We start from the raw sequence: 13550 nt of genomic DNA, 5'->3' as shown, positions 1-13550 counted from the left end.
CTGCAATCCTATGCCCACTTCCCTGATCGCAATCCCCATACAATTCAGAGGGACTTACCGTATTTTTCACCCTATAGGACACTTTTCCCCCTCCAAAAATGAAGGGGAAATCTGTGTGCGTCCTATGGGGCGAATACAGGCTTTCGCCGAAGCTTGGAGAGCAAGAGGGGTCGGTGCGCACTGACCCCTCTCGCTCTCCAGGCGTCAGGAAGCTATCCGCAGCCTGCAGATAGCAGCCTGCTGCACGGCGCACGGGGCGCCCTGAAGCAGAGCACCCCGCGCGCCGGGCAGACATCCGCAGCCTGGGGAGCCCTGCGGGAGTTCCGACAGGGCTCCATAGGCTGCGGATAGCAGCCTGCTGCACGGCGTGCGGGGCGCCCTGAAGCAGAGCGCCCCGCGCGCCGGGCAGACATCAGGCAGCCCCACAAGCTTGGGGGATAGCGGGGAGGCGCAGCGCCGCCATCCCGCTGTACCCCGACCTGGTTTGGATTCCCCGACCTCGTTTGGGGAGGGGAATAAAGGGGGAATTTTTTTCCTTTATTCCCCCCCCCCCAAAAAAACCTAGGTGCATCCTATGGGCCGGTGCGTCCTATGGGATCCAATTAATGCAATATTAACTTGGAGGATGCTTGATGCGGTATATGCATGTGGTTTGCAGTCTGTGCTTGTACAGGGGAAGAATTCTGACATATTGTAAAGAACATTCTAGAGGAAAGAAGGAAGTGCTTCACTAATAGGGCGAACAGATGCAAAAGAAGACAGTAGTTTAATAGTTGTGCAGAAGTGGGAGCTATAGCAGATGTTTTATAATATGAAAGGCACAGGAACCCTGTCCTCTTTTGCATCTGGCCACCCACAATGGGAACTTAAAAACAATGGGGGTGAAGGAAAAATAATCATTTTCAATAAAACGCCACCTGTTACTTTCCTTACAACATCCTTTTAGAATGTTTTATCATTTTACTGTTGTTAGCCGCTCTGAGCCCAGCTTCAGCTGGGGAGGGTGGGATATAAATAAAAGTTGTGGTTGTTGTTGTTGTTATTCTTATTATTATTATTACTAGATATATCAGTTCTCTGGTGGCTGACTGTAGGCTCATCTGAAGCCAGTCATTCTCCTGTTAATTTCAATGTACTGTGTTATATCTGAAGGAATATATAGGAAACCCATGAGTATGGCACAAGGCCAAAAGCCCCAGTGTTCCCCTTTTGTGGCAAACTGTAGCTGAAAAGCTTTGAAACTGACAACAAAGTATGCAACAACAGGGCTTCGTGGACATTTGGAAAGGTTTAAACAAACTTTAATTCAATTGCAGTTAACTATATCCCTTCTGCACACACACTTACCTGGACAAAATGTCGAAGAACATAAACAATTTCCTCTTTTTGTGCTTGTTCAGACAAAATTTTGTGAAATGTAGCGAAGTCTTTTGTACCCATTTCGGCATAAAGGATCACTACTGGGCCGGTCTCTTTAAGCGTAGGGAATTTATGATCTCCTTTGAACAGATATGGCTTGGGCCTTGGATTAAGAACAAATAATTTGTCAATTTAAAAGGAATCACTTAATTTGAGCGTGTCAGAATGGGAGAGACTTCACTGCCTGGTTACTGAACAATTGACAAAAGTATGTAACACAATCCAATACATCTTTACTCAGAAGTAAAACCCACTTTGTCCAATGGGGCTTCCTCTCAGATAAGGAAGTACCATATAGGGCAGGCATCCCCAAACTCAGCCCTCCAGCTATTTTGGGACTACAACTCCCATCATCCCTAGCTAACAGGACCAGTGGTCAGGGATGATGGGAACTGTAGTCCCAAAACAGCTGAAGGGACGAGTTTGGGGATGCCTGATATAGGATTTCATACTAAGATAAGGACATCACAGTAGCTAAAACTAGTTTCAGAGCAAGCCAAGTTAGTTTCCAACTGAAGATGCAACTCAGCATGAGCCATTTTATCAAGACACAGATAAAAAAGCTACACAGCTGCAAGCACAAAGCACTGAATGCTATTTTAATTATCCAGCACATGCAGACTTTTTATTTAGTACCGTTCATGGTAGCTATTAGACTAAAGGGAATGCGATCACTAAAGATGACATGGGTAGTTCAAGCTCTAGTTGAATTTATGCTCTGTTTCATGAAAAAGTAGCAATACTCTCACCATGACCAGAAGTCAAAACATACATGTAGCTTCATCCCATTCTGGTGGAACTTAGTCCTATGCAAGCCAAAATCCTATGCATAATGTGTGCGCCTTGTAAACAACAAGAATTTGTTGACTTGAGAATTTAATGACTTTGCAATCCTGTGCCATTTTAAACTATGTGTAGTTTGTTAATCTCACAATTTATGGGCTAATTCTGCTAGCAGGATATCCACAGAGAGCAGAGCAAGGTGGGGGGAACAAGCCACAAGGTTCATTTTCATAGCATGCACAGTGCTTCTATCCTACCAAAGTAACTAAAGTTTAAGGGACACTAGGGGTAATGTTCCTTAGAACATGCTGAAGTTCAGCCAAAGAAATCTAGGCATGCATATGCTTTGAAGTCTGTATCAGTTCTCATCAATTATATGTAGGCTGGCAGACAATGGGATCAAACACCATTGTCTTCAGATCTGGGGAAAGATCAGAAGGGCTGAAATAATGCACCTAATCACTGCAGCCAAAGTAGCCTTCAAATGTTGCAAGCAAGTAGAGAGCCAGAAGCCAGTGCATATCAAGGTCACTTTTTGTGTGTGTGCACATGCAAATGTATATCATGTATATCTATGGATTGCATTCAATATTACGTTCTATTCAGAGAATGGTCACAGAAATTAATGGACATGGCTAAGGTAGGTGCATTGACTGAAATGGCCTACTCTGTGTAGGACTTAGCTGGATATTGTTGGTGGAAAATATATATAGAAAGGATAATTTCTGGATGCCAAGATCCAAATTTGGGGCAAGTACTCTGTGGTGAGAGAACCCCAGCAGAGATTTAATGTCACAAAATATGCAGCAAAGCAAAGCATGGAAATATAGGCTGTTAGACCTTTAAAAGTGAGTTCCAAAATTTCCGTTCCAGCATAGGAATGGACCACACGTTTATAAGTTAAAAACTGGTTTACTTACAAACTCTTCAAAGGTTAGGTTCATGTGCTTTTCCAGACATCAGTCAGAAGTTGCACAGGCAGTAAAAGTTAGCTTACAAAGTGGTGAAAGTTCCTAAATTACTGTAAAGGAACTCAGGAGTGGCTGGTGAGAACCATGTGGCTGAGATGGAACAACCAGCTCAAACCTCTTTACACACAGAGCTTCTCAGGAAGATCTCCTCCCAAGATTAGGGGAAGTGCATTAATTTGACTTATGCATGTTGGTTATATGAGGCTGGTTTCAAACTAGCCTGGTTTTCCATAACGCATCTGTTAATGTCATATCAGCCACATTCTGTCTCAATGTGTGTGATAATGTGCGTGGTAATCCCACAGGTATAATCCTGTATCCATATAATCTGTGTCAGAACCACACACGTGACCACTTGGGTCAGAGAAAAGTTAGTCAGCTAGTTTGAAAACTGCCAAATTTCATTAGTGGCAGGGAGCAGGCACTAGACAGCCTGGCTAATATTTCTAAATGAGAAGGTGCAATGTGTAGTATCTCACAGAAACATCTTACTTCTCTCATGGTTTTAAAAGCTCCACCAATCTTTAAAAAAGAAAATAATAGCTGTTATGTGGCAATCCCACACAGTTCCATGGGCAGAACTCAACACTCTCTTGCAGAATCAGAGAATCAGAACTCTTGGAGTGTCAGGGGAAGCCACCTGATAGGATGGAGGTGGCAGCAGACCAAGAGATGGAGCTGAACTGACATGCACTGCCTGAAATGTAAAATTCATATGGAAGAAGGATTGCAGACAATCACTCCTCCCAGGCGCCTGAGATAAAGCAACAGCTGCAACTCAAAGTGGCATCTTTGACCAACATGTATCATTGAGTCCCAATATCCAGGTACAAAGGTAAATGTGTGCTGCCAAAACAAATAAAAATGTGATGCTGTGGAACAAAAGCTTTAAGAACTGTTCGTTCAAAATAGCTCACTATATTTACCTTGTAGCAGCTTTCTTCAGAAGCTTCCAAATTTCATTAGTCTTACAGGTGCTCTTCCCATGGATAACCACAAATGCACTGCAACCTTTTGGTGGCGGCTCATCAGCTGCAATCTAATATTTCAACAATTACACTCAACCCAGCTGGTGTAATTGCATTTCATCCTAAAAGTAATGCACCTTCCTTTGATTAAAACAGCTCATCAGCTGCTATCACATTGTGCGTCTAAGTAGCAAGTATGTGAGGAGAAAATAATGAAAAGATCGGAGCCTTACAAGTAACACCAATGTATCCTATCTCAGAATGCCCACCATTAACAGTTATTTGGATGTTTTAGAAATCAATTTTCTTTTTTTATTAAGATAACAAAACACACCTTTTTTAGAAATAACAGAAGTAAACAGGGAAGCTATCATCTTTTCTCACATTTCCCAACTTCAGTTGAGGTCAAAATACATAATCTTTGGACAGTTTTAATACAAACTTTTGCAGAAACATGTGCCTACTTCACATGGCAGGGACACCCTTTATTAAACTAGTTTATAAAGTATAAGCTGATTTTATAAAATTGCTGATAGGCAAATTCATAGTTACCATGTCTATTCTTCTACTTCCAAAAATACCCTCAGAAATACCCACTTTAAGATCAGACTCAGCTTTGGTGTCAACATCAATAGGATACAGCTTTCTTTTTCACATCAGTAAGTGCAAGTTTTCAGCATTTTCTGTTGAGCCAGGTGAGTTGTTTGACCATATTTTGTTTTAACTAACTATAGTTGGGGTGGGGAGAGAGTCTCCCATTTAGACATTACAGGGAATTTGTTAGTTCTAAAGCACATGTGGACAACCTGTAATCTAGGGGGCTGAACTCTGCACACACCCCATTAGTGGGCAGAAATGAAGAAATGAACTGGGACACCATGTGTTTATTATAATACAGAGTCTTCCTGGATCACTCATTATTGTCTTACACACATAACATTAAGCCAAACCATGGCTTACTGCAAATGGGCAGGCTCCCAGAGAGGAGATCATGGAAGCTTTTCTTCTCCAAAGTTGTTTTGCCAATGTACTAAGCTGTGCTTTGGCTTAGCATGACATCCAAATCCATGCTTGTGGTTTAGCTTTCACATCCAAACCACAAACTCCTAGGTCTTTGTTTGCAGCTTGCAGTTTGTCTTGCAGGAGACTTGGGTCAACACAGCACAATATCATAATGACAAGGAGGAGCAAAGCAGCCATTATGTCCTCTTTGGAAGCCATGGTTTCGCTCAGCACTACATGCAAGCCAGGCCAGTATCTCTATGGCGTGGGACCGATTTGAGGTTTGCTTCTGCGTTCACACTGAACTATATACTGCAGATGGATATCACCTGAAGAGGTCATATGTATGTAAAGCAAATAGTGTTTTTCTCCAGACCAGTCCTACCAATATTAACAACACTACAGTGGTACCTCGCAAGACGAATGCCTCGCAAGACAGAAAACTCGCAAAACGAAAGGGTTTTTGGTTTTTTGAGTTGCTTCGCAAGACGATTTTCCCTATGGGCTTGCTTCGCAAGACGGAAACGTCTTGCAAATTTGTTTCCTTTTTCTTAAAACCGTTAATACAGTTGCGACTTGACTTCGAGGAGCAACTCATAGCACGCGGTGTGGTAGCCTTTTTTGAGGTTTTTGAAGACTTTGGTGATTTTTGAAGCTTTTCCAAAACTTTTCCGACACCGTGCTTCGCAAGACGGAAAAAACCGCAAGACGAAAAAACTCGCGGAACGAATTAATTTCGTCTTGCGAGGCACCACTGTACTAGAGATTAAGGGCTGCTTTGAAGACCACCATCACTTGGATGCTACTGTAAATCCATCCCTCTGGTCTTTTTTCCCTTCCACGCAGCACTATAGTTCTACAGCAGCTTAGCACGCAGACCATCACGCTACCACAAAACATTTTGGAAGGGAGGGTTGCAGCAGTATGAAGAAAGCGTTCTTAGCCATGCTGCAAGCTTCTGCAAGAGAATGGATTGCAGTATGACAACAGCCACAATGAGGAGCCATTTTTGAAAGCCCCTCTTTAGCAAGTGAACCAAAGCCATATCCAGATTCCTAGCTTGTACCAGCCCATTTTACACACCTGCTGAAACATCTGAATGGTTGGGGAATGTGCTCGTAAGGAAAGAGAAAATTTCAAAAGATTAATCTGCACATTTGAAAGGAATTGTCCGGCTTTCTTCAGGATTAAGTTGTAATAAGAATGCTCCGAGACTGTATTAAAAAAGGAAAAGAAATACAAGTGAGATGTTAACATCTAGTCCCAAAAATCACTGAATTACAATTACGTGTTGGCAAATAAAAATATCTGGAATATAGAAAGTTGTAGGATTTCAGATGATTGGCCAATTCTAAAATTTTTGTTAATACAAAGTACAATTTCTCTAGTTGGGGGCTTACAAATTAAACATAAAACATACTATTAAGTGTCCATCAAAGGGCAGGTATATTGACTTGTGAACTGGTTTCTCTTGCCAATCTGAAAAGAGTGGTGCAGAAGTTGAATCAGAGAGCATTACTATGTATTAATCACTAACCATTTTACCAAATAAAATGGCCCAAGCTAAGGTAAATGCCTGAAATCCTATGAACTAACAAGCAAAAAGTGCTGTGTTGTTGAAAAAGCAAAGAGGAAAATGGAGGAAGACAAGACAGACAGTGCTGTGGAAAAGGAAAAAATAAAGTAGTACTAGTACAGATAAACAAAAGACAGAAAACAGGTTGCTATTCCACAGAGTGGTTATGCATATAATTTTCTTTTAACAAACAGCAATTACAGCTGCCATCCTAACTGAACACCTGGGCAAGTCCCCAAGGACTAAAGATTATAAAGACAACAATTCTGTAACAACCATATTTAATGGCAGCCAGCTTGTGTGGCAGTTTGATTGGGGTTGGGTGGAAATATTTTAATTCACCATAACACGTAAGTATGGAGACAAGAGGACCAGCTGTGGCACCTTGTTCCTTCCTCTTAGTGCTTGGGACAGCGAAAAACTCTCCAGTCCCAGGAGGTGGGGAGTGACTAAGGAGGAACAATGACCTAAAGAGAACAGTATACAACTCTAGGACCATATCATGATGTGATTCACACTTAATGTTAAGCTACAGTTTATTAGATCATTTGAATCCATAGCAGCAGCCTAACCATGGTTTATTAAACATGAACAAACCTCACCTGCAAGCCATGGTGTACTGCTGGTTTATAAATCTTGATGTGCACTAACCATAGTTTAGAGTTATGCACAAACCTGTACAAAGCAAACATCAGAAGGTGTAGACGCCCCCTTCTGTGGAATTTTTTTTAAAAAAAATATTTAATGGAAGCCACCATGGGCATTTAAAGGAGGAATATAAATCCCCAAAACAAACAAAATGTTGTGATGTGCCCAAATGACTGGACACAATTAAAATTAGCATGCAATGTTTGATTCACTGCTACATCTAAACTTGGAGAACATTGTTTTAGCTAATTAGTAAATAAGAATCTGAAACTATTGTTTGATTCTTGTTTGTTCTCAGTAGCAAGCGTTTAAGCAAATCACTTTTCTCCAAGTTTGAAGGTAATGGGGAACTATGGAAACCTTCCAGTCGCCTCCTTTGATGTGCTGCAGAAAAGAGCTCTGGGTTATTATAGATACAAAAATGCTGTACCTACACATTTATCAGTAACTTCATGTGGTGAACGGAAAAGAGGATGAACCCGGATATGACATTATGAAATTGCCAAGTGGCAAGGCTCACTCATAAGGCCAAAATCAAGACTCTCCTTCATGCTGCTTACCCTCCCCACCAACAAATGCTGGGATGCTTACATCAGAAATCTTTTTTAAAAGATCTCTGATAACTAAGAAGATGATGCAGAATATAAATAAGGATGGGGGGCATGAAAAAGGTTTGGGCAAATATTTTAAAAAGCCATTGCTTATTTATTTATTTATTTTCTTGCTTACTATATTTACATACCACTTTGTAAGGCATAATCACCTACAGAATCCATGAAAACCACATTAACACCTCTAAAAATTGAGCAACAGCAATTCCAATACCATGATGAATAAGAGAGACTGAAATAAAAATATTTTGAATTTTTTCTTCTTCTTAGAACAGGAGGTCCCACATATCTGCTGAGTAAATAGGTTTCAGAGGTACAGACCCACCACTGAAAAGGACCTGTCCATGCTATCCGTCAGTCTAATCAGTGGCTGACTGCAAAGTCCAGGTATCAGCAAGGGCAAGGCAGCCTACTTTATGCAGTGGATTTTGGGAAGGAAGAGTATCATTCTGATTTTCTGCTTCAGGCATCAACATGTCTTGGACTGTCTCAACGTTCTTATTTTAATGTGAAGAAACCAGAAAGTGAACCGCTACTAAGGACAGGTTGCAGAATACACTGTGCATTTAAAGTGACTCTCCAGATGTTGTTGGACTATTTTTCTATAACATATTTTATTGCTTAATATAATCAAATCTCTAAGTGATTTGCATAAAAAAGAATAAAAATTTCCTAAAACACAACTTACAGGCAAGATTTTTAAAAACCCCAAAGCTCCCATCAGCTCCAGCCAGCACCAGTAATAGTCAAGGATGGTGGGTGAGTTGCAAACCAACAACAACTGGTGAGTCCCAGGTTAACCACTCTTGGTTGAAAGCATGCACACTATTAACACTATTACACAGTACAATTTACAGAAAGGTCTGCCAGTCTGGATACACACAACAAACACAACTTACCTCCTTTCCTGTATAATGTTAATTCTTTCACCGTTTCCAAAAACTGCCAGAATTGCTCATTGCCTTCTTCTGCAATGAATTCACTGTTAAAAATGTGTGTAATAATTCATCCATTAGTATAACTCATAAGACACAAACAACCATTTTGAGAAGAAGCGCAAGTGAGCGATCCTATACACAAGCAGCTGGCATATAGCAGGCCTGGCATCAGTTAAGCTGGTGCAAAAATTACACCGGATCCAAACTCCATTCAGGAACGGGGCTTCTGCTAGCAGAGCCCGCCTAAACCTGGCAGAGGGGGAACAAGTCTTTAAAATTGTGTTTGAATTACACTACTCTTTTTCCTGGTTTAATTTACCCCAGGTTGCCAGGACACGTAACTGAGCTAAATGGGCTTAGGATCAAGCCTTTCCAGTACTGACCCCACCATGCCTCTAGAAAACTCATTTTTCAAGGCTTACACCAGTTTAAGATCCACTGAGCTCAACTCAGTAAAATGGGATCCAGCTAAGACAGATGGGGGTGATATGTCAGTGTATCTCCAGCTGCGCTAAGGATGAAGAAGCCAAGCAGGTGTAGCCCAAATCCACTGGGAACCTCCCAGCTCAGCTAGGGATCTGTGGGATCCTAACCTCACACATCCCAGAAGATGTTGCTGTGCCAATTCTCCCTGTGTTTGAAAAAGCCTAAATGATTTAAAGACATAATTTACTTCTCACCCCAGAATTGTAGAAGTCCTTTGAGATCAGTAGAACAACACTACATAGCAAACATTCTGCAGAATAATAACCCATGTCACCAACCAAGAAGACATAATCTACATAGCCAGAGCACTGGATCCCCGGAAGTATATTTTGTATTAAGCTGTCAACCTATGAATTAATTGATTTATGAATCCCCTTCTACATGCCCCTTAAGGAAATTTACAAATATATAATAAAAACAGCTTAGACAGATTTTTCTTAAGTCCAAAAACAATTAAAGATAGATTTAAAAACAATGCAGACTGAACAACTAAGGCAGAGATGTTTTCATTCAGTTATACAGTATAGCACTTGCTCAAATTAGGCTTGCAGGATAATTCTCACTTTACAGACAGGAAACTGAGGTAAAAGCTGCAATCTTAAACATATTTATTGCAGAATAAATCCTGTTAAATTTAGTAGGACTTATTTCTAATTAAACATATTTAGAATTGCTATGTACATATGACACCCTAGCACACTCAGCAAGTACACCAGTGAAATTAGATTTATACAATTAACGCTGAATGACTTTAAAGACATTCAGTCACCCATGAGCTCAGCAGGCAGGCCTGTACTGTAAAAGGGGTGGATGAAAACTGAGTATGATGAGACATGCAAGTTATGTTGCCTCATTCCTCCATACATGTAGCACACACAGCGCAAAATTTTATGGTATTGTACAAGAGGTATATTGAATGCTCATTGCTAAGGAAAACTCTGAATCATATACAATTGGAATTAAGTTCTGATGTTGCACAGATCAAACTAGTAAATTTTAACTACATAAATGTATTTTATTTAATTTACTTTTAAATTATGTGATATTCATACCACTATTGATAATAACTGTGTTACATGATCTAACCATTCTTGCTGTTTCCTAATTGCTCAGAAGTTGTGTATTTTTGCACAGAGTGACTCATTTGCATGTAATGCCACAGCAAACCATGGCTTAGCGCAAACGCACAGGTTCCCAAAGAGGAGATATGGCTGTTACACTCCTCGGGCTGAGTTATAATTTGGCTTAATGTGTCATCCAAACCCAGCTCTATAGTTTGCCTTACTTCAGACATACCATGAGTTGTAAACAAGGTTTGTTCTTTGTGATATTTTATACTACAGAAACGTTTCTTTTTTTATAGAAACAAAATGGTATAGTGGAAGACATTGTTTACGGATGTGCAGGTGACAAAGTCCTAGAAGGGCTATGCCTACATCTACTTCTGTGCAAATTCTGCAATGAAAAGTTTGTTTGGGATAGGATTTTGTCTCAAACTGTAGTAAAAGGGCACAATCCCAGAAGACATGGAGTAACTACTGGATTATTTATTACTAAGAGACAACACAAATTCAAATGCATCTATTTTGGGGGTGGCAGGAAAAGGAGCAGATGCCAAACTGAGGACCACTCATAAGCTTAAATAGCAAGCAACATTTCTGGTTTAACCTAGCAGAAAATAATGCTATTTAAACACACCAATTCATTTTCTTCTATTTTATGACAGCATAAAAAAGGAGGTGGGAAATTTTTTACATAGTTATATGCAGCGTGCACACAGTGTGGCAACATTGGTCAAATTGCTGGAATATGAAGATCAGCCATCCTGAGGTATTAAGTTGTTACTGGTGACATATAGAATTATTTGAAATAAGGTTCTTACAGTACATCACTTTGGCATGTTATGGCATTGGAACAAGATTCATGGGCATGCCAGATGCAGAAGACCCATACTTGCTTCTTGTTATTTTTGATACTGCTGGATATGTAAGACCTCAGTATTTTACCACGTGGCTACACGTTCTTAATGGAGATAGCAATAAGGCAAATGAACTCATACGAGTACTATAAAAGGGCTGGAATGCAGGGGCACTTATTTGGTTTGTGATTACAACTCCAAGACACTTTCTCTGGAACAATCTCCCTAACATGCCATTAAAATATTTGGGACAGGCCCTTAAATCATTCCATAAACTCCAATGGATTTTCAAGGAAACTATCCTAAATCAATTGAAATTCTGGACTTCCATGGACAATTAATGTTACATACATCACAGCATTCAGCTTATGTATATCACAACTTTCCTACAAGTTAGTTCCAAGGCAGCATTCATTGTCCCTCCCTTCTCCTCAAAACAGCCTTGTGAGGTAGGTGAAAGAGTATGACCTTCAAGGCTGAGTATTTCAGAAGGAGTTTCTCCAGACTTAACCAGCCTGGCACCCTCAAGATATTGCTGGGACTACAACGTACACCAACTCCTGCCAGGTGCGCTATCTGGAGCTGATGGTGTCTGCAGTCCAAGGGCACAAGGCTGACAAAGGCTGCTCTAACCACTACACTACACTCCCTGGCACCGGAAGTCTCCACTTCTCCCAATCGGACTGCCCTGAGGTCCTTTTCCCTCGGCGTCCACCAGCCCCAGCTGGGAGAGCTGTGATTCCCAATCCCCACCAGGAGACCTGGTTGGAGGTTGCACAGTCCAGTGCTTCTCAACCTTGGGTACCCCAGCTGTCGCTGGACTACAACTCCCAGCATCCCTCGCTCGCAGGGCCAGGAATGATGACTGGAATTGTACCCGACATCTGGGATGCCGAATTTGTGGAGTGCTGGCTCAACAGGTAGGGCATGAGGGCTGCGGGTTCGAGTCCCATGTTAGGCAAAAGATTCCTTCCCCCCCCCCCAATTTTTTTTTATTAAGTTTCACAAAATTATACACAAACAAACAAACATAAATCATAACCTTATTAAAATTCCACTTATTAACATTGTTAAGTGACTTCCTCACTTCCCCTTGGTTGAATTTCCATGCATATCCTTATAACGGCTTTCCAAATCTTAATTCTTATAAACTTAATTTAGTCCATTAACATCCTTATATCTTTTCAATTCGAAATTGTACGTGTGAAACATCACTTAACTTAAATAAATTCCTAAGCCAATCTGTTGCCTGCAAGCTATTTCCAATTAGTTTAACTTAACACATTTAGCTAAATAATCGTTAAATTTTGTCCATTCTTCCTTAGGCAAAAGATTCCTGCAGGGCAGAGGGGGTTGGACTAGATGACCCTCGTGGGATGGTGGGAGCGGAGGATTCCAACTCGATCTCCCCACCCAGGGCAGGCGCACCCATGAGGCAAGCAGATCCACAGGGGCAGCAGATCCCGAGGTCAACCTTTCCCCTTAGTCTCCTTGTTCCTGACGCGGGTCATCCCTCGCCCCCTTTTGGAGGTGCGCCTCAGCTGCCCTCGCTTTCCCTCAGCTGACCCCTCAAGCAACCCTCCCTCTCGTCCCCTCACCTGGCCTCCAGCAGCAACGGCGTCGCCGGCCACTTCGCCGCCAGCCGGGCGGCCACCGCCTTCTTCGGGGAGCTCTCGGCGCCGCGCGGCCACAAGCCGAGCACCAGCACCCCGGCCACCAGCACCGGCACCCCGGCCACCTTCTTCGCCATGGCCCGCTTCGCCCGCGTCGCCAGAATCCCCTCAGAGCGCCTGCCACGCACAGGCGGCGGCCCGACAGCTGCCGCCCCGTCCAATCGCTGCGCTCGCCTCCAGTCCAGGCCCCGCCCGCTTCTTTCCCGTAGGATCGCGGCCCCGCTCTTCCCATTGGTCCACGGGAAAGCGCCAATCGGAGACGAACGCAACAGCCGCCGGAGTAGGGGGCGGGGCCTGGAGGGAGGGGGCGGGGCCGGCCGAACGAGAACCGTTATAAGATGCTGAGCTTACCCAACGCGATGCCCCGCAACCCAGATCCGCGTTATTGGTAGTGCGGACGTATTGTTGCCAAAAAAAATTTTTTATTGATTTTCACAACATTATAAACAAACAAACATAAATCATAACCTTATTAAAAATTACACTTATTAACGTTGTTAAGTGACTTCCTCGCTTCCCCTTGGTTGAATTTCAAACTGCATATCCTTTTAACGGTT

The 13550-nt window shown here is 42.1% G+C and overlaps 1 protein-coding gene across 3 annotated transcripts in view; it reads right to left on the bottom strand.

Annotated features, from left to right (window-relative positions):
* Positions 1-13165, bottom strand: part of UGGT2 (UDP-glucose glycoprotein glucosyltransferase 2) — a 79615-nt gene extending 66450 nt beyond the window's left edge. Inside the window, exons 1-5 of one of the 3 annotated variants that reach the window (XR_014525559.1) lie at positions 12919-13156; positions 8878-8960; positions 6227-6357; positions 4100-4212; positions 1348-1522 (exon numbers count right to left, since the gene is read on the bottom strand). Coding sequence is in view for 2 of the 3 variants with exons in the window: in XM_083501065.1 (XP_083357191.1) it covers positions 1348-1522; positions 4100-4212; positions 6227-6357; positions 8878-8960; positions 12919-13070 (654 nt within the window). In the remaining variant the exon portion in view is untranslated. Of the gene's footprint in view, positions 1-1347; positions 1523-4099; positions 4213-6226; positions 6358-8877; positions 8961-12918 lie in introns of all 3 variants that reach the window. The other 2 variants (XM_083501065.1, XM_083501066.1) reach the window with 2 other exon arrangements.
* Positions 13166-13550: the final 385 nt, after the last annotated feature.

Source organism: Podarcis liolepis (genome assembly GCF_965112155.1).
Source record: "Podarcis liolepis genome assembly, chromosome: 4".
Taxonomy (NCBI): Eukaryota; Metazoa; Chordata; class Lepidosauria; order Squamata; family Lacertidae; genus Podarcis; species Podarcis liolepis.
Note: the sequence above shows the minus strand (reverse complement) of the source record. Positions and strands in the feature narration are given on the sequence as shown.